This window comes from Podarcis tiliguerta (assembly GCF_965153285.1).
Source record: "Podarcis tiliguerta genome assembly, chromosome: 12".
NCBI lineage: Eukaryota > Metazoa > Chordata > Lepidosauria > Squamata > Lacertidae > Podarcis > Podarcis tiliguerta.
The window spans coordinates 36,164,320-36,185,319 of record NC_139545.1 but is presented as its reverse complement, the minus strand read 5'-3'; the positions used below and the strand labels follow the sequence as shown (position 1 = coordinate 36,185,319).

General features: G+C 40.8%; 1 protein-coding gene across 1 annotated transcript in view; it reads right to left on the bottom strand.

Annotated features, from left to right (window-relative positions):
• The window catches only part of LOC310660738 (macrophage mannose receptor 1-like), a 45,216-nt gene that overhangs the window by 13,980 nt on the left and 10,236 nt on the right, over positions 1–21,000 (bottom strand). The window contains exons 9-22 of the mRNA XM_083405708.1: positions 19,980–20,093; positions 18,250–18,365; positions 17,002–17,150; positions 15,571–15,770; positions 13,802–13,911; positions 12,581–12,656; positions 10,603–10,738; positions 8,103–8,138; positions 6,945–7,114; positions 6,212–6,288; positions 4,933–5,033; positions 2,195–2,337; positions 1,262–1,376; positions 540–679 (exon numbers count right to left, since the gene is read on the bottom strand). Coding sequence (XP_083261834.1) covers positions 540–679; positions 1,262–1,376; positions 2,195–2,337; positions 4,933–5,033; positions 6,212–6,288; positions 6,945–7,114; positions 8,103–8,138; positions 10,603–10,738; positions 12,581–12,656; positions 13,802–13,911; positions 15,571–15,770; positions 17,002–17,150; positions 18,250–18,365; positions 19,980–20,093 — 1,683 coding nt within the window. The remainder of the gene's footprint in view (positions 1–539; positions 680–1,261; positions 1,377–2,194; positions 2,338–4,932; positions 5,034–6,211; positions 6,289–6,944; positions 7,115–8,102; positions 8,139–10,602; positions 10,739–12,580; positions 12,657–13,801; positions 13,912–15,570; positions 15,771–17,001; positions 17,151–18,249; positions 18,366–19,979; positions 20,094–21,000) is intronic.

Sequence of the window (21,000 nt, the reverse complement as noted above, 5' to 3'; positions counted from 1 at the left end):
GCTGCTGTGGGAAGGAAAGAATTCAGTCTAACTAGGAAATGGAGCATTGGCAGATTATACTTAAGTCCTTAACTCGTTGGCAAAATTCAGACAGAATAAAAGCAGCAGAGTTGAGAGAAAAATTGCAACTCTGAAGAATATAACTGGCTTTAAGTCAAAATTGTCAGAGGCTCCTCAGAACATGCTGCCAACCTTGGATGCTTCCTATATATTTTATCAATTATGTAGTTTGTAAAATTTCTATTCCACACTTCTTCTGGAGTATTTTCGGAGTGGCTCACAACAATTTAAACTACAGTAAACTGAACAATAAAGAGTAAAATGAGGATTAACAATCATAATACCAATCCACATATTAAATATCAAAACATGGCCAGCTAACCTTGAAAGATTGGCATGGGAAGACTGGTACATTAATGGAGTGATAATGCTGAGAAGGCACTCTGAATATATATAATTTTACTGCAGGAATGGAAAATAGGGAACATTTCTTGTATCTGAAAAAAATAAAGATGAAAGCCTTTGCAGGCAGGACTTACATAACTTGGAAAACCACTGAGCCAGTTTGTATAGTAGACCTCACTTCCATCAGTCCATAGAAAACTCTCTTCTCTAATAATATCGTTCAGTCCAATCCATGGATCAATTGAGGCACTTTCTAAGTGCACCATTAAAAATGCTGAATAAAAACAAGGACATATTTCATCATAAAGAATTTGGTAAATACTCTCCCTCACTTATAAGTAATCAATATAGGATACCATAAACTGATCTAGTTATATTTTATGTTCGTTGTTTTGTTTTTTAAAATTGTGTCATGCAGAAGTTGCCACTATGGTCCACTTCAGATCTTACTATACTGCATCTTTTTAAAAAACAAAAATATTTTAAACTTGTTTTTCTTACAGAGAAAACTATATCTTCCATCATTCCTGACCATTCTCTTAATGCAACAAAATATTGCAGATGCAACATTGGCTAACCCTGCTTTAAAAAGGACCACATAATCCAGCTCATTACATTTTTGCCTGGAAAAAACACAAACAGGCCATGACTACAAGAAACATCCCTTGTTTTCACTCAGCTTAGGAAGGGCTCCTTTCTCCTGGGCCTTGTTCAGAAAGTGGTGGTGGGGGATGAGTGTTCAGACCCCTGGGCTTGGGAAACCCAGCCAGATGGGTGGGGTAGAAACAACAAATTATTATTATTGAGTCAACATTAAGTCTATGTGTGCAACATGTTCTAAAAGAACCGACTGTACCTTGTGTAGCTTTGTTCGGTATAGTTGCCAGATTTCCTCCTAGATTTCTGCAAGCAGTTCGTGCATCGGACCAGTTTTTCCTTTCTTCTTCATTCAAGCCAAAAAACTGGAAGCACTACGGGGGAAGTAAAACTCCAAAATTCCATCAATTATGAAATGGTTAGTGAACTCAACCATCATGAGATGGTACTGAGTTGCAGACATGGATATTTTAACTTGGCTTTAGAGGGAAATCCCAACCCTCAGATTCACGGACTTGACAGAGATTCAGTTTGTGTGGCGGATGTGGTGTAGTTAATTTCTTCATATAGAAGCCATGAACTAATAAAAAGTTAACCAACATAGTGGAAAATAGAGGTGGGGGGGATTTACCCAGTTCCTGCTCTGGCCCTCCACAAGCCTGCAAAGGTTTTTAAATGGTAGATCATACACTACTTTACCTTCCTTCTCCAACCCAGTCACTGCTCACTGTCTCCTCTTCAGGCAGAAAATAGCTCTGCCCCCCCCCCCCCCGGAGATTGTCATTTAATAAACAATAACATAAACAAATGCTGAAAATTTAGTCTGAAGACAAATTCACTGCTCTTTTGGGTAGTTGACCCATAATCAAGCTTTTAAGATACCACTTTAAAAAAAAATATTTCATTGTTCCTGACACTTCTATTTTGCAACGCAATAGACTTTCTAGTATGTACAAAAGATACATGGGGTGGTGGCATGGAGAGATGCGGTATCATGATGGCTTAACGCCTGAGCTAGGTGCACATTCATTTTGAACCTCTATAAAGAGCCTTTGCATAGAAGTGTGGACATGGAGAGCAATCTTTACCGCTCTTAACCACTACACCACAAGCCCTGGGAAAACATTGTATGTGCTATAATAACTGAAAAGGGGCAATATACCAGTATATTTGCAATCACTTTCTTAGTTACCTTTTTATCAAAGAAAAGCCAGCCATCTGCACAGCCCCCAACAGGTGCAGGCGTTGTGGGAGCAGGAGTTGAACGGACAGAACTGTTATGCCTTTCACAGATGAATCTGCTCTTAGTACCACAGTTTACGTCGTACCATAAGCCTGAATAAAGAAGTTAGGTGTTCATCAGTAAGATGAAATCACTCCCAAATGAAGAATGACCATTTTTTACCTGTACAAGGGATTGTCGTACACATAATAAGATGAAAGTGGAAGTCAAGTTTCACTTAGTGGTTGCTGGCAAAATCGCTACTCCTGCTGCAAACTAAAAACACGCACAAAAAACCCTCCCTCCTAGTAGAGATCTCATATGTCCTCTTTTTCCAGGACATGTACTCCTTTTCATGGGTTTGTAAAATGAGAGTCATCATAGTGATCCACAGTTAAAAGTAGAAGTTAGCAAATGTGTCCTCTTTTTCGCTCTTTAAAATATAAGACTCTAAGAGAATGAAAAAGGCACAAAGATAGCACAACCAGAACAACAAACACTATGTCAAACAATAAACAACAAGTAAAAATTAGAAAAGAGGTCAGGCATACTAGAAAAAAATCCTCCACAAGCTGAGGCAGCCCAAGACCTACAGTGTGGGACCTGAGTTCATCTTATTACATGCACAGAAATCCCCTTTACAGGTAAGAAATCGTTCTCTGCCCCCGCTATGCATGTAGAGATGGTCTCAGCACTATGCTGTAAGTGATTGTCCCAATCTAATTTACCCAAGCTGCAAGGTCCACAAACACTGATATCAAGGGAATGCTAGTCTCTTTCAGAAAGATAAACAGGAGGAGAGTAGGAGGGAAGAACTGAGTTCCTGCCGGCAGTGTAAAGGTGGCAAACCTTAGGGAGAAAGGAAGAAATAATTCAGACTGTTACACTGTCCTTGTGGAACACATGAAGGTTTTTGAGCTCTGAGATCCATTGAGCAAAGGTGAATGCCACTAGGAAGAGCACTCTTGAGAGTAGATGAAAAGAAGCAGACTTCCATGAGGGAAATCTATGCTGTGTGGAGGTGACTTCAGGATGGCCCCACTATGAAACTGTCTGAGGAAAGGATGAGATCCCACTGGCTTGTTCAGATCCTTAGAAACAATGGCAGCATAGATTCCTGGTGGTTAGGCATGTTAGGCCGCAGCCTCAAAATAAGACCTTCTTGCAAGTAGGGCAGCAGGGATGAAATACCAGCCTTTTAAGGGACAATGTGGTGTTTCCAACCCCAGTCAGAAAAGACTTTCCATGTCCTCAGAATATTTTGGTTGTAGAAGGTAACCTAGAAGCAAACATAATCTAAACTGCTGATGAGCCAGTCCCAGTTTGACAAGTTCCGCTTGTTTCATTGCCAAAAATCTTAATTTCACATGGGATCTGAACTGGTGGTGACTGATGAGGAACGAGACCATGGGTCCTAATGGATTGCTTGAAGAAGATGTCAGCCAAGTGTTCAGCAGCTGGGCGGAAGGCAAACTCGCTGCTAGGGATCATTAGGAAAGGAATTGAAAATAACACTGTGATTGTGATGCCATTCTACGTACAACTTTGTGGAGCAACTGCATTTAGAATACTGTGTATTGCTGTCATCACTTTACTCCAAAAAGGATATTGTAGAGTTGGAAAAGGTTCAGAAAAGGGCAACCAAAATAATAAAGTGGATGAAGCAACTTCCCTAAGAGGAAAGATTAAAATATTTGGTGGGAGGTATTCAAAGAAAAAGCAAGTAAGAGGTGACACAATACAAGTGCATTATATTATGCATGGCAGGAAGAAAGTGCACAGAGAAAAGTCCTGTCCCTCCCATAGTACTAGAGCTCATAGACACGCAATGAAACCAAAAGCTGGAATAATCAGGAGAGACAAAGCAATGTACTTCTTCACACAGTGCATGGAATTTGCTCCTGTATGAGGCAGTGATGACTACAAACTTAACAAATGAATGGAGGACAAGGCTGTCACTGCCTACTTAACCCCCAGTGACCTTGTTCTACATCCACAGTCAGAGGCAATATGCTTCTGAATACCAGTTTCTGGATACTGCAGGAAGGGAGCCTGCTATTGTGCTCAGGTCCTGCCTACAGGCTTCCTATGGGCATCTGGTTGGCCACAGCGCTAACAGGATGCTAGATTAGATGGGTCACTGGTCTAATGCAGTAGGCAAGAAGAAGAAGAAGAGGAGGAGGAGGAGGAGAGTTTGGACTCAATATTCCGCCTTTCACTCCCCTTAAGGAGTCTCAAAGCGGCCAACAATCTCCTTTCCCGTATCCCCCACAACAAAAGTGTGACTAGTCCAAGATCACCCAGCAGCTGAATGCAGAGGAGCGGGGAATTGAATCCGGTTCACCAGATTACAAGTCCACCACTCTTAACCACCACACCACGCTGGCAAGTGTTACGTTGTTCTGTGTGTGAACTGAGGCGAGCAAATGCATTAATGAAAGTAGTGATCCACATATGTTTTAGTGCCCTAGTGTGGACACACCCAAAATGTCCTCTGAAACATTTTAATATTATGAGATATTCAAAGGAAGACAATTAAAAATGCAAAATAATATTATTCCATCCACCCACATCTTCAATGGGCCAGAATAGTTATTGTGATGTGACACGGGTTCCGTTTGTGGTAGTTTATTTTAATTAATCAGTTGCCCCGCTATTGATTGTATATGCACCCCCTTTTAAAAATTGTAATCTTTTATTCTACTTGCCTGAGCCACGATTCATGTAGACACAGGTTTCTTCATCATTTGAAAAGTTGGGTTCATTGGGTGCCCACATTGCAAAGGTTACTGGAGTTCCATCCAACCAACTTGAGAAAACAATATGAAATCATTGAACAGAACAGCATAATTTCTCTTTCATTTACACTGCATACTTTTACAATGGTTTTCAGTTTTTGTGGGTGTTTGTTTGTTTGTTTGTTTTAGCCAACGGAACTCCAGCTTAAGAAAAGATTTAGATGTTGAAATTGAATTTTGTATCTGGCAGCATTGCCAGAATTTTTTTATTGGCAGCATCCAAAATACTGTTAACAAAAAACGCCCAATCGTTATCGTTAAAGATTGAGTTGCTATTATAGGGGAGCAGATTGCCAGTTATTTTGTATAATATTATATTTTAATCACCATGCGGTGAGAAACATTGGTGGTCCAAGGTCACATACTGAGTTTCATGGCTGAGTGAGAATTGAAGCTCTAGCCTCAAACTCATAGTTCAACAGTTTAGCCATTAGACTACACTGGCCACAGGGGAAAAGGAGGGCTGTGCCCCCCAAAAAAACCTTGGAGCAAGCAGAGCACAGTAAGTTTGTAAAGAGGAAAGCAGCATCCTCAGACCTAATATAGCTGTGAGAGACAAGGCAGTTGTGGCAGCCTGGTAAATCTTAAGACTGCATTTGTACATTGCAAGTTGCCCTGAGACCTTCTGGTGAAAGGCAGGTAAGAAAAGTATATTAATTGTTGTTGTTGTTGTTGTTGTTGTTAATTGGCAAGTCAGAGCAGTGATGAAAAGTGCTACTGAGCTCTTTGAGAAAAGGCCCCATCCACCAGGTAAACTCTAAAGCAAGAGGTAGCCTGGGGTTCTAAGGACACACTGCAACTGTACTTTAACTGAACTAAAATGGTGAAAATGGCTGAACTGCCGTATCCCAAGCATTGCTGGGCTCTCTGTAGCAGACAGGGCGCTGATTTGGGCCCCAGATTATGGGTGCCAAGCGGCGTGCGACGTATTGTGACGTCATGTTGTGCTGTGACATCATGAAGTCACATTGTGTGTGCAGCAACGGCTCCTAGGGACTCCAGAAGTTGTGTCCGAGGCCCAAGAAGGCCTCGGATGCCACCACCAAGTAACTGATGAATGGTGGGCAGGTGTAACATCCTTATATACAGAAGACTTAAATTTTAATGCTAACCTAGTTATGATCTAAAATAAAGTTAGTATTTACAATTGTTAAAAATCTGATTTCCACTTCTTCTTTTGTTCACTTACCTGAACTTTCTATCGAGTCCCAGAATTAAACCAATATAACAAGTAGTTCCATAATAAGCATATCCATAATACTTGCTCTAAAACATACAAAGGAAAAATAGGAGTAAATGCAACGTAAATGCAACAATAAAATAATCAGGTATGCTCCAGAGCAATATAATTCAGTTATTCCATAGGAAGTTTGTAATGATGAACATAATGTGTTTGTTTAAAAACACAATTAAAGCTTTACAATTAAAACAAATTAAAACATGCCAATTAAAACGAGGGTAAACATGAAAGAAAGTTTTTTATTATGTTATACTTTAACAGATGTAATTAGCTGGTTTTCTGAATGTTTTTATTGAATGTTTATATCTATACTGTATAAAATTAGTTACAGTGTATCCCACTAATAATCTTTCATGCCCATTGTTTCCCAGGCCAGTTGTCCACTTAGAAGAGCATTCTGTTCTCTGAAACATTATTTTATCTATTACCAGCACCATCAAGTTCCTTAGAAAATTATTTACACACTTACTTGGAAATGAGACCCATTAAAGACAATGAGACTTACTTTTCAGTAGACATGCATGGAACTGCACTGCTAATCACTGCAAGCTTTTGGTGCCACCATCCAGAGGAAAATGATTAGCAGACATAAAAATGGCCTTGATCAAATAATTTATGTCCCCCCCTTTTTTAAAACCAAGCTATACTTGATTGGAAAGCATGTGCTCCATATTTTTCTTACATATGTCCACATAAAGCGCCATTCACTTCTACTTTCAACGACAGTAAGATCTCCTCCATGTTTCTTGCAGAATTCCCGTGCTCTTTCGACAGATGTCTCTTCATTACTGAAATAGTACTCATTGCCCTTGTACTCAATCCAGCCATCATCAATTATTCTGAATGAATATTCTACAAAAAGAAGCAATGTTATTATTTTAATAATGAATATTAAATTTAATATTAAATATAAAAATATTTCTTAGCCATCCTTTATGGTATGCAAGAGTGTGAATAACGTTAATTCAGACAACCAGCGGTGCAGCTAAGCAACTTCAATGATCTCGCCCACTTTAGACTGTCAGATATATGATTTCAATTTTGAAGCACACAATGAACAACTTCTCCCTCTCCATTCCCCTGTCACACCATGGTACATTTAAAACTACTACAGTTTGATTATTTATTTTCAAATTAAATTATAAAATGAGCACCTAGGACTGTGGAAATATATCTCCCATGAAAAAGAAACTGGTTGGTTCAGTAATGACAACCATGGAATTATTTGGCGGGTGAGTGCTGAAAGGCAAGTATGCAAAACTGAAGAAAAGACACTGCATATGTTTTTAAAGGTACTATCTTATGACTTCACATTTTATAGCAGGGGCTGGGACCTCTTGCATACAAAGCAGTTGTACTACTGAGCCTCCCCAGTTGTATGTAATCCATTTTGGAGGAATGAGTAAGCCCAGCCCAGAAAGCAGCTACCATTGGCTCCTGGTAGGGCCCTCAGTGGCCAAAGATAACCTCTGGGGCAGCCCCTTCCCCATTTTCTTACTTAAGACCTGTTTGTTCTGAGGGAAGGCAGAAACTGGGATGCCCAAGCCAGGAAGCACACACATCTTTGGCTCGTGACACAAGCATCAGTAGCCTGAAAGAGCTGTTAAAGCAGCTCCACCTCCACTTTTATAGTGCTGCTTAAGAGAGACACATGAGCCTGGATAGCTCAGTTGGTTAGACCATGGTGCTGATAACGCCAAGGTTGCAGGTTCAATCCCTGTATGGACCAGCTGCATATTCCTGTGTTGCAGAGGGTTGGACTAGATGATCCTCGGGGACCCTTCCAACTCTACAGTGCTATGCTATGTGACCTAAGCAAAGGTGGAATTACTCAACATACCAAAATCATTGCGTGGTTCCGGTTTTAACTGTGCACCTGAAAACCAAACACATATTGCTTATAATAGTGCGATATATATGGTATTGCATTGTTTCATATTACCAACAGGAGTACATAAAAATAAAAATGTTTACAAAAACCAGACCAAAGCTGGTAAATGTATGAGGTTAAAGCTATTCATGGTCATATCAAAATAAAATTAATCACTGTTACATTACATTGCATACCAGATTGAAGGGCAGTTCAGAAAATAAATAAGTACTTTCTAAATATTTCTCAAAAGTGATAATGTATATATATGACTGGACATATGATATCATGAACCCAATACTATTTTTCTAGAAAGGGAGGTGCTGGAACTCACCATGAAAATCTCCCTTCTTCTCTTATATAATGACAATGACACCTACCTGAGAGGTGCTGGAACTGAGTTCTAGTGAGTCCTGGCTGAAAAAAAGTCCTGCATGCAGAGGTGTAGCAAGGTCAGGTGGTACCTGGTGTGGAAATTTTTTTTGGCACCCCTTCCCCCAAGTTGGGAGCTGAGTCGAGGGAAGGGGGGAGCTGCGCTGTTTTGCTGGCAGCCCTGAGAAGCTGCCGGGGCTGTCGCTCGCTGTAGGCTTGGGAGTCACGGGCGGGGGCGTGTGCTGGATGTCACCCCCCTTCAAGGATGACACCCGTCCTCTCCCCTGCCTGCCTGCCTGCCTCCTCCAGCCAGGATCATGGGCGGCACGGCCTACAGCGAGCCAGGGGAAGGGGGGAATTGCAACGCTTTGCTGTTGCTTTTGCCTGCTTTGCTGCCGCTTTACCGTTCACTGTAGGCTTGGGAGTTGGGGCAGGGGGGCGCCGAATGTCACCCCCCTCAGGATGACACCCAGGGCGGCTCACACCCCCACACCCCCTTCCTATGCCCTTGCCTGCATGTACTTACCTGAAGAGTAGATTTGCTTGTCCAGTATAGCATCACTGGGTTGGGCTTACTTGTACCTCTAGTGGACAAAGGCAGGAGTAGCCTTTTACAGGAAATAGGCTGTCCCCTCTTCATTTAGTTTGCTCCTCGCTCTTCAGTTTTACGTATTCAACAAGCATGAACAGTCCAGAACTGGAGGCCATAATAGTATTAACCTATTTCCTATGAGAAGCCATTAACTGAAAGCCAACAGAGGTGCAAACAGAGGTGGGAAAAGGTGTTGTAGGTCATGCAAGGGTGTGGCCCCAGTGATCCTTTACACTGGACAAGTAAATCTACCTTTCAGGTAGGTGTTGTTGTTTAGTTGTTTAGTCGTGTCCGACTCTTCGTGACCCCATGGACCAGAGCACGCCAGGCACTTCTGTCTTCCACTGCCTCCCGCAGTTTGGTCAAACTCATGCTGGTAGCTTCAAAAACACTATCCAACCATCTCATCCTCTGTTGTCCCCTTCTCCTTGTGCCCTCCATCTTTCCCAACATCAGGGTCTTTTCCAGTGAGTCTTCTTTCTCATGAGGTGGCCAAAGTATTTGAGCCTCAGCTTCACGATCTGTCCTTCCAGTGAGCACTCAGGGCTGATTTCCTTAAGAATGGATAGGTTTGATCTTCTTGCAGTCCATGGGACTCTCAAGAGTCTCCTCCAGCACCAGAATTCAAAAGCATCAATACTTCGGTGACCAGCCTTCTTCACTTTCTGCCATCAAGGTTGTGTCATCTGCATATCTGAGGTTGTTGATATTTCTTCCGGCAATCTTAATTCCGGCTAGGGATTCATCTAGCTCAGCCTTTTGCATGATGAATTCTGCATATAAGTTAAATAAGCAGGGAGACAATATACAGCCTTTTCGTACTCCTTTCCCAATTTTGAACCAATCAGTTGTTCCATATCGAGTTCTAACTGTAGCTTCTTGTCCCACATAGAGATTTCTCAGGAGACAGATGAGGTGATCAGGCACTCCCATTTCTTTAAGAACTTGCCATAGTTTGCTGTGGTCGACACAGTCAAAGGCTTTTGCATAGTCAATGAAGCAGAAGTAGATGTATTTCTGGAACTCTCTAGCTTTCTCCATAATCCAGCGCATGTTTGCAATTTGGTCTCTGGTTCCTCTGTCTCTTCTAAATCCAGCTTGCACTTCTGGGAGTTATTGGTCCACATACTGCTTGAGCCTTCCTTGTTGAATTTTAAGCATAACCTTGCTAGCGTGTGAATTGAGTGCAGTTGTGCCGTAGTTGGAGCGTTCTTTGGCACTGCCCTTCTTTGGGATTGGGATGTAGACTGATCTCCAATCCTCCGGCCACTGCGAGCCTCCATCCATAGTTCTTCAGGCACTCTGTCCACCAAATCTAAATCCTTAAACCTGTTAAGGTGTAACTATGCATTGTGTCAAAAAGTACTTCTGAATTCACAATGGCCTCCATGCACTAGATTCCTGCTTCTCATTGAAATGGAACATACTATACCTCAGTGTGTACCATAATAAAAAGGCCCTTTCACTTTCCTTAATGAACTACTTGTAAATCAAAAGTAATCTTACCTCTCTTTATTTGGCAAATCCAACACAACATATTCTCACACGAGGAAAATACCAGCTCCATATAACCTACATACGCTGCTACACATCCTTCGTCTCTGACATGACGTAAAGAATACCTATACAATTCATAGTCTACCTGCAGTAGGAATAAATATTCATTAGTCTTTTTCTTTATAAAAATCTTCAGAAATCTACAGAAAAGGATACAGACTTACAGTAGCATTCTTTATACACCTGTGCACATATATGTATGTATGTATAGAGAGAAAGATGAGCTGTCATTTCCCTGTTAATACAATCTCGGTGTGATAGGCTATTATAAAGAAACAGTTCCTGTCATTGCAAATTTTCCCAACGACTGAACATGTTTTACCTCTGCCTACCAATTCACCACATTCCCACTGTGGGCCAGAGCAAGGCAGACATATCAGCTGATTCGCCCACAGTATCATACTGAAATTGTCATTCATTCATTTATTAATTTAATCCTTTTACATCGTTTTGTATGTTTTGTGGTATTTTATGGATTGTGATTTGCTGCTGTTTTTATTGATTATGGATGAGTAATTCTCTATTGTGGGGCTCCGCTAGGGGCGCCTTGGAAGATGGCCGACAATACCATCTCTCCAGCTTACACGAGGTAATTAAGGGGCTGAGATGGGAGTAAATCAGCGTCCCGTCTTTCTTCCCAGTGTAAGGGAAGATGCAGCCTCGTCCGCGGTTGCCCATAAATCACCCCCGAGTTCGAAAGAAGCAGGGGGTGAGGGCACTGGACGGAAAGCCTTTGAGTGAGCTCGGATCTCCTGGACGCTGTCTCCGAGAGCAACCCAAGTTGCATTTCTTAAGATAAAAAATTGGATATAAGAGTTATTGCACATGCTTTGAGTGAAGAAAGGGGTACGTTAGCTACTAATTAAGTCTGCCACTGAGAAGTTAAGAGTGATGGATTGGACTGGAAAGAAGATAATATCAAAGAATAACATCTATGCCGGAAAGGAAAGGGGGGGGACTTTTTCTTTTCTTATTACAATATTACCTAACAAACCCCCCCCCCCAGAAGAACCATCAATATGGCCAATAGCAAGTGAGATTGGAAAATAAACTGTGTGGAAATAAGCAAGGAATCTTTATTATGGTCCAGAGACCCAACAAATCTTTACAACATGTGGAAATAAAAATATCAACTAAAGCCTTTGTTTTTTGAAATATTTGGAAAGAAAATAAAAGGCTCTCTGGTGACGCAGTTTTTAATTAGGATCCGCCATTATGAGACAGACTATGTTGCGAGATTAATAGTCATAGGGGGAGGCGAGCCATTACTCTGTTATCATGTTTGTATTCTAAGTTCGACTTGGCAAAATCTTCTCTGCAAAGGCTAATTTATGGTGCAACTTGTCTGGGAAAATTAATGAGCAAACACCTAGATTTTATTTCATCGGAACTGAGAAAGATGGTGTCTGCCACCCGAGGAGGACTTTTGGATCAGCGTGTGATGATTTATTGCAAACAAAAGACTTACCAGCTTTAAAAAAAGGGAGAGCCTTACAAAGTTCACACAGAAGCATAATATTGCTTACTTTAACTCGCCTGTGGAAACAACTCAGAGGCTATTAAGAAGAAAAAGGATAACAACAAGAAGATTGAAAGATGGGACTGGTGAACACTGAAAGCAGCAGAAATATGAAATGATTGGACCCTACTGAACTCGAAGCATGGGAACCCCCAACAAAAAATCATAATTTGGCAAAATATTTGGACTTTATGATATGTATTGGTATAATTTGGAATAATTAATGTGATATGATTGGATTGTTAAATGGAAAACTTAAATGGAAAGCTTAAAGGCTCGGATGCTGGAAATTTAAGTGACTAAACACTTAAAACAATGCTATGAAAGCAAAAGAGCTTCAACATTCATATTCAAAATGGTTTTGTAAAGATGATATTAGTTTTCCTGTCAATACATTAGCATACTTACAGGAAATCCATCACTCCAAGTCAATCCTTTATCAGGCTCCAACTTAATTAAACCTACCCAACAATGACTTTGAAACCTAAAATATATAAAAGATAATTTTAGAGTGCTGAAAATTTTAGAGTGCTCTAGTTATTTCCCGCTTGGACTACTGCAATGCACTCTACGTGGGGCTACCTTTGAAGGTGACCCAGAAACTGCAATTAATCCAGAATGCAGCAGCCAGACTGGTGACTGGGAGTGGCCACCGGGACCACATAACACCGGTCCTGAGAGATCTGCATTGGCTCCCAGTACGTTTCTGAGCACAATTCAAAGTGTTGGAGCTGACCCTTAAAGCCCTAAATGGCCTCGGTCCTGTATACCTGAAGGAGCGTCTTCACCCCCATGATTCAGCCCGGACACTGAGGTCCAGCGCCGAGGGCCTTCTGGTGGTTCCCTCACTGCAAGAAGCCAAGTTGCATCGAACCAGGCAGAGGTCCTTCTCGGTAGTGGCGCCCACCCTCTGGAACACCGTCCCTTCAGATGTGAAGGAAATAAGCAGCTATCCTATCTTTAAAAGACATCTGAAGGCAGCCCTATTTAGGGAAATTTTTAATATTTAATGCTGTACTGTTTTTAACATTTGATTGGGAGCCACCCAGAGTGGCTGGGGAAACTCAGCCAGATGGGCGGGGTATAAATAATAAATTAAATTATTATTATTATTTATTCTAAATCTTTCCAGGTGACTACATTATAAACCTTGACCCCTACCTCCTTTTTGGTTGGTTGATGGGCACATTTGAACCTTAAAAAAATACCATCCTATTATCAGCACTATACCGAAATGTCTGACATGGGGGTATGGATAGTCACAATGGACAAACAAGTTCCCAAAGACACTGAGTTAAAAAGCAGAAGTTGGGTCTGAGCCCAAAACACCTCAGTACATATTTCAGTCTACCTGGTGCACATATTTCACAGAAGTCAAGCTGGTGATTCTCAGAGATGTGTGGCATGAGGTAGATTCTTTCCCCTCTTTTTGATAAAGGGCCACCTGTTTTTTTCAGTATAGTTAATGTGTGTAACAAAGAGGAAAGACATTTTAGTGTGTGAATTTCAAATGAGATTTGGGAGATTCACATGGAAATGCAAGCCGAATACAATGTCTTCCCCATCCGTAACCAGAACAGTTTTTGATTCTGAGACAATGTGAAGAAATAAACATTTCATGACACTCACTGACGGTACAAATCCCACGTTTCTTTGCTGTTAGCAGAAGCTAGGTCTCCTCCAATTGCTCTACAAAAATCTTGTGCTTCAAACCAAGTTAGCCAGTTACTTGTATAGGCCTAAATGGATATAAATACAATTGCATATTGGTAAGAATCTTGCAAATTCCATTCACAGTGAGATCTGCGTGGTTTGCACAAACCCCTATTTGGCATGTAACAATGGTAGCTAAGGGCCAAAGCAGACATGGCATAAAAGTATGCGATTAATCTGCACAATTTTTTAAAAAATAAATAAATAGATTTGGGTGGGAAACTCCCACCGATGCTCATTAGAACTTTCCTCCTATGTTTCGTCCTTTCTACCAGCTGTCTCTTCTACCTGCCTTTGCACAAGGAAGTCCAGGACTGGCAGTACCTGAAACAGCTGGTCAGATTAGAAAGCACAAATCTTATCTTCCCATTTGCAAGTCCTATATTAACTGCACAAGCACAGCCTCTTTCTCTTCTGTAGAAGGGTATGGCTCAGCAACACACTGGTTACAAAGTTCCCTGTAGAGGAAGCTTTTTAATGTGTAAAGAGCAACATATATAAAATGTTGAAAGCTGCCCAGAGTTGCACCTCCTAGTCAGATGGGTGGGCTACAAACAATAAAACGACGACAACAACGAATGTAACTTCTTCTGCTTGAGCACCAGTTCTGATAGTCTCCAGCAAATCTCACAAGATTTGGACTCTAGATACATAGATGTAGCTGCTATAAATATCTTCAAGCATAATTAAGCCTCATTTCCACCCTCTTGGTGATAGGGTTGCAGGTAGACTGGACTCCCTGGATCTTCAGACTCTAGTAAAGGCACCTACTGTGTTACTATCAATGTGGGGGTGTCTTTCAGGGGGACAGTTTGGTATCTGGTCTTACTGAACAACTTTGGTTAATGTTGACAAAATGGGAGTTCAGGAAGTGTCCCCTCCCATCTCTACCTGGAGATAGGGGTGGACTTTGGACTTTCAAATTTCAGTGGCACCCTCTGCAAGGACACAATTCAGTGCCCCTCCCGACTCTTGCCTTCTGTTCTGCACATGCACTAAAAAGAAAAGAAAAGCTAAAGGACCCCTGGATGGTAATGTCCAGTCAAAGGCGACTATGGGGATGCGGTGCTCATCTCACTTTCAAGCTGAGGGAGCAGGCATTTGTCTACAGACAGCTTTCCGGGTCATGTGGCCAGCATGACTAAACCGCCTCTGGTGCAATGGAACACTGTGACGGAAACCAGAGCCCGCAGAAACACCGTTTACCTTCCTTCTGCATTGGTACCTATTTATCTACTTGCACTGGTGTGCTTTCAAACTGCTAGGTTGGCAGGAGCTGGGACACAGCAAAGGGAGCTCACTCTGTCATGGGGATTTGAACCACCGACCTTCTGATCGGCAAGCCGAAGAGACTCAGTGGTTTAGAGCACAGCGCCACCCGTGTGTACTACATCATAATTGAAACACCCTGCAGTGGCACCCCTACTTTGGCTTGGTGCCCTGTGTGGAGGAACATTTAAAAGGCAATTGCATATTGACACTTCAAATAAACCACAGTACAAAACATTGAACTAAAACCCACTTAAAAAAGAATAACAACAAAATCCTGCACCAAGCAGTTAAATTGAAAACTAAAAATCACATCCTCAAATATCTCAAAAGGTTTACTTTGACAAAAGTAATTTCTCTCTTTGCTTTGATATTGAAACAAACAAGAACTTGGATTCAAGAAGCAGTATACCCACTTTAAAGCATACACTTCTATAAGAGCTTTGAAGCCATCCTTCTGGGCATGGGGGTGGGGGAATTGTTGATGGGGCAGGAGTTGTTGTCAAACCTTCTGCCCATTGTTTGCAGATGAAGGCTGCCTTCTCCTTACAGTTCACAACATCCCACAGTCCAGCTGCAGTCCCAGTTCTCATGGCTACACAGCCAGATTGTTGCCCTTTTGGAGACACAAGACAAGAGCCAATTCAATTGAGCTTGTCCTTCATAGACACTCAGAACAGCTAGAGAAAGGTTTTGTAAAATATGATTCAGTTGGATAGCCCACCTCATATAACCTGCTTAAGTCTAAATAATGGATGAGGGGGTTAAGACCAAAGAGTAAGCTGTCCTGCCAGGCTTAGCTCACCTTGGAGGGACTAGGTCAGGGATAGTCAACCTGGTCCCTACCGCCCACTAGTGGGCATTTCAGGATTCCAGGTGGGTGGTAGGGGGTTCCACGCCCCATGTTACTGCAGCACGGGTGGGCGGTCAGGAAATTTGCAAAATGCATTAGTGGGCGGTAGGTATAAAAAGCTTGACTACCCCTGGACTAGGTAATCAAGCATTTGTTTTCCTTCAGTTTATCTGAGCAGCTCAGTGTGTGAGGAGGGCTAAGCTGGTTGCTCCAAGTTCAGACCACATAACTCTAACAAGCCTCTCTTGAGCTCCTGTTCCAATAACATAGGCGCTTACAACACTTTGGAACTAAGCCAAGTTTTGCTGCCTGTGCAAGCTTTTCTGAATGCTGAATGGAAAAGCACATTTCAATGAGTTACGTAGCTGAATATATACAGTGGTACCTCAGTAGTTGAATGGTTCCATTGCCTAAAGTTTGGGCTCCTGAATGACAAAAACCTGGAAGTAAGTGTTCCGGTTTTTGAACGTTCCTCAGAAGCCAAACGTCCAATGGGGCTTCCGCTGTCTGCAAGTACCAATCAGAAGCTGCACCTTGGAAGTCGAACAAAGTCAAACGTCCTTACAGAACAGATTACGTTCGACTTCTGAGGTACCACTGTATGTATATGAAATCTTTGCTGGGGTTCTCTCACCAAAGAGTACTTGCCCCCAACTTGCGTCATGGCATCCAGGAATTTTCCTTCTTATACAGCGGTACCTTGGTTTTTGAACCTCTCCGTTGACAAACGTTTCGGTTTTCAAACGCCGTAAACCCGGAAGTAAATGCTTCCGTTTTCGAACACGCCTTGGAAGTCAAGCAGCTTCTGCTGAGTTATTTTTCTCAAATTTCTCTATTAAAATTGGCAGACTTCCCTTTGCGCCTTGGTTTTCAAACGTTTTGGAACTCAAATGGTCTTCCAAAACCCATTACCTTTGAAAACCGAGGTACCACTGTATATCTATTTTTTCCCTTGCCATCAAAACATTCCTGATAGACTTCAGGCAGTACCTACCAGGCATTCCTGAATTCCAGTCGGTGAACAGAACATTGTCTCTATTGATCCATCTGAATGTCCCTCGTTTCTGTACATCTGAAAGGCCAATCCAGAAATATTTTTCAGAACGAAGCCCAACTAGACTAGTCAGGTAGGCCTGCTCATATCTGTAGGGAAGAAGAAGAGAAGAATAGTAGTTTGGATTTGATACCCCGCTTTATCACTACCCTAAGGAGTCTCAAAGCGGCTAACAATCTCCTTTTCCCTTCCTTCCCCACAACAAACACTCTGTGAGGTGAGTGAGGCTGAGAGACTTCAGAGAAGTGTGACTAGCCCAAGGTCACCCAGCAGCTGAGGAGCGGGGACGTGAACCCGGTTCACCAGATTACGAGTCCACTGCTCTTAACTACTACACCACACTGGAACGATGTGTAATTGATGCATTCAAATGATTATTAATTTCCTACATTTTAAAAGAGGCTAGCTCTCATCCAGTCAAAATGCACATTTTGGAATGACAAGAGATAGCTCACAGTGAAAAAATGGAAGTGCTTAAGCCTACAGGTCCACTATCATTAAGCAATACACCTGCATGTTGCATTTATCAGCACAATTCAGACTACAACTCTTTCACAAGTACAAAACAAAAACTACAAGTGCATCCAGAGAAAGAAACTGTGAAACAGAAGAATCTCAGCCCAGACTGCACATTAGGCCACAAGTGGCCACATACAGCATAGCATTAAGGATCTTAGAAGGAATTCTAGAAAACATTCACTCACTTTAGACAGAAAAACACAAACTGAGACAATGATTAAATCTGTGGCAAAGACTGCAAGACCCATGTAGTGCAGATGGTTCAGGAAAGTGAGGCAAGGCACAGATTGAAAATCAGATAGGAAATTCACAAGAAATGAGAGGAGCCGCTCATTCAAGAAAGTAGCTTAGTCGCATGCTGCAGGTCAAATCTTAATATTTGTTATGTGGCCAAAGAATTTAGCATCTTAAAATAAAGGCATTGCACCTTTCATTCACAGAAACAGAAAAGGTTGTTAGTCCTATTCAGAGTAAAGTAGACCCACTGAAATTAATGAGCATGGATAACGCATGTCAATTAATTTCAGAAGGTTTACTCGGAGTAAACTTTAGTTGGAAACAGCCCATAGACACAGGAAAGTTATTTTTTTTCTCTCTTTCATGCCCAACAAGGGAGAGAATAGACTAAAAGACGCTCTCCGAACAACAAACCCATGGGCTTCCTTTTACCTGTTCTCCACAAAAGCCAGTGATCCCTTATTTGTTTCACAAAACGTATTTGCTTCTGAAAACATTGCAGATGTTTGGCTAATTAAGTAACAATAGGAACCATGCCTTTTCCAGCCCTGTTGATACAGAAGAACCAACAACCACATTTTACTACAGTATTACAAGTTTGGAGACATTATGTTTTTGGTAGCAATGTTGCTGAAATTTTACTGAAACAGAAATCCACATCCAGCACTAGGTATCATAGAAGTTGTACAGTTGAAACCAGAATGTGTCAGAATTTAGTTATAAAATAAGATTTCCCTGGATTCCTATGTATTGGGGCATAATACAAACAGAGGTTTTAAAAAAGAAAACATTCAGCAAAGTAATGTGTGGAAATGCAGACTATTAGAACTTTAAAATACCCCCCTTTTAAATCATTTGCAAAGCTTCCCTTTCCTTCCCCTTTAGCATAGAAAATACCATACTGTTAGGTTAGTTTATCATTGTTATTGGTGCATTTAAATGATCTTTCTGTTCTTTCAGAATTTTTGGTAAATTATTCTGCCTTAAATAGTCCTCCATTTTTTCTAAATCCTCTTTTCCAGCTTTATATAAGTCTCTATAAAATTTTAAGATTTTTTTTTTCTAATTTCTTTTGGGTTATCTATTAATTTCTCCTCTACTTTTATCTTATTGATTATATTTTGATCTTGTTTCTTTTTCAATTGCCATGCCAAAAGCTTTCCTGGTTTATTTGCAAGTCCAATTTTTGTTTGTTTTATATATTTTATTTTCCATTCTACTTCTTGATTAATTAACATTGAAAATTGGGTTTGCAGCACCTTAATGTTTTGTTTTATCAATGTATTTCCAGGTTTCTTGGTTAACTCTTTTTCATTTTTAATGAAAGTATCTTTTTCTTCTCCCTTAACTTTCTCTGAAACATATTGTGTTGTATAATGAAACCTTTCATTACTGCTTTACTAGTTTCCCACACCATATTTATATCAGTTTCCTTATTCAAATTTAATTCAAAATTACCTTTTATAGTTTTTGGGGCTTTTTGTAGAATCATTTGATTATCTAATAGGCCTTCATTCAATTTCCATCTAAATGTTGAATTCCCTTTACTTCTCAAATCCAATAATATTGCATTATGATCTGAGAGAGTCCTTGGCAATATCTCCACCTTCCCCACTCTTATTGTCAGTTCACTGGATAGCCATATGTAGACCATTCTTCTGGCAGATTGATTTGGCTCAGAGAAAAAGTGTATTGTCTTTTTAATCAATACTTGAATCTCCAAATGTCTATTAGGTTCAAGCTTTCCACCAACTTAAAAAAAGCCATTGGGAGTTTCCCTTCTTTTGAGTCTTCTTTTTCCTTATTGTTCTGTCCATTTCAAGGGAAACCACCCCATTTATATCCCCCATTACTATTATTTTCTGATCCATATAATCAAATAATTTTTCCTCCAAAGATTTGTAAAATTTCGATTTCCTCTCATTTGGGGCATATATCCCCACAATTATTATTTTTTTTTTTTGCCTTGCAACTTTAACTGTACAGCTATCACTCTTCCTTCCTTGTCCTTGAAGATCTGCTGTGGGTCATGTTTGTTTTTTATATACAATACTACTCCTCTTTTCTTAATTTTCTCCGATGTTATAAATTCTCTTCCTAATCTTTTATTTATCAACCTTCTTTCATTTGTTAAACTACTGTACAGTTCACTTTAGACTTACTTTCTTGCAATTTGGATCAACATTTTCAGGTTCTTCAGGAAGAAATCCCAACGGTTCTCTTTTACAGATGAAGCCAAGTTCCTCTTCACAGAAATAATCTGCCCAATATCCACTCTGGAAATGGAAAAATAAAGAAATAAACATTTCAGTGAAGAAGTATACACTTCCTCATTTTCTTAATGCTTGATGTCTTTTGTGTTGATACAAAGCTTTCTACTGCATTATCTTGTCCTTAAAAAGCATTGACTAGTTGTACTATATCTAGCTGTGAGGTGCCTTGAGCCCCTATCAGGGAAAAGGGTAGGATATAATATTAATATTAATATTAATATTAATATTAATATTAATATTAATAATAAATTCTGAAAACATTGCATTGGAGCGTACCCACCAATGAGTGGAAGTTTATCCAACCACATGTTTGGCTTCTGATATTTCAACAAGCAATTCCCACCTAAGTACTGGCACAATCATATCTGTGAAACGCTTCCTCTTTTAAAAACAAAAATCAAAAGAATAAAGGTGACATTCTCAAGAAGATGGTTCTACATGTAGCAGAAGAGAAACAGCGCTGATTGTGACTAACATGAGATGGAATGGAAATTGCTGCCTCCTTGTAACATACAATTAGGTCTCAACAAGAGCAGTTGGTATGGGGAAGGGTGTCATGTGGAGATGCCCTCCTGACACCAGCACTGCTGCTTACTGGGACAGTAGAACAGACTGGGGTTGTGAAGGTGCACTAGGTGCACCACTATACACACAGGTCCTGCTATCAGAACACTTGTTATCCACAAATTTTGTTATCAGAAATGAAGAATTAGTACCCAGACCTCGCTATGCCCACCGCAGATTCAGAAATCCAAGCAGCCAAAATCTTTTCCCTCCTTACTTGTTTGTGCATTTGTGGTCGGTGGCAACCTCTTTAGGGCAGAAACCATGCAGGGAGGGAGAGAGATCGGACAAATCAGGGAGCAGGAGAGAGAGCAGACAAATCAGTTTTCTTCCTTTGGATCTCTTT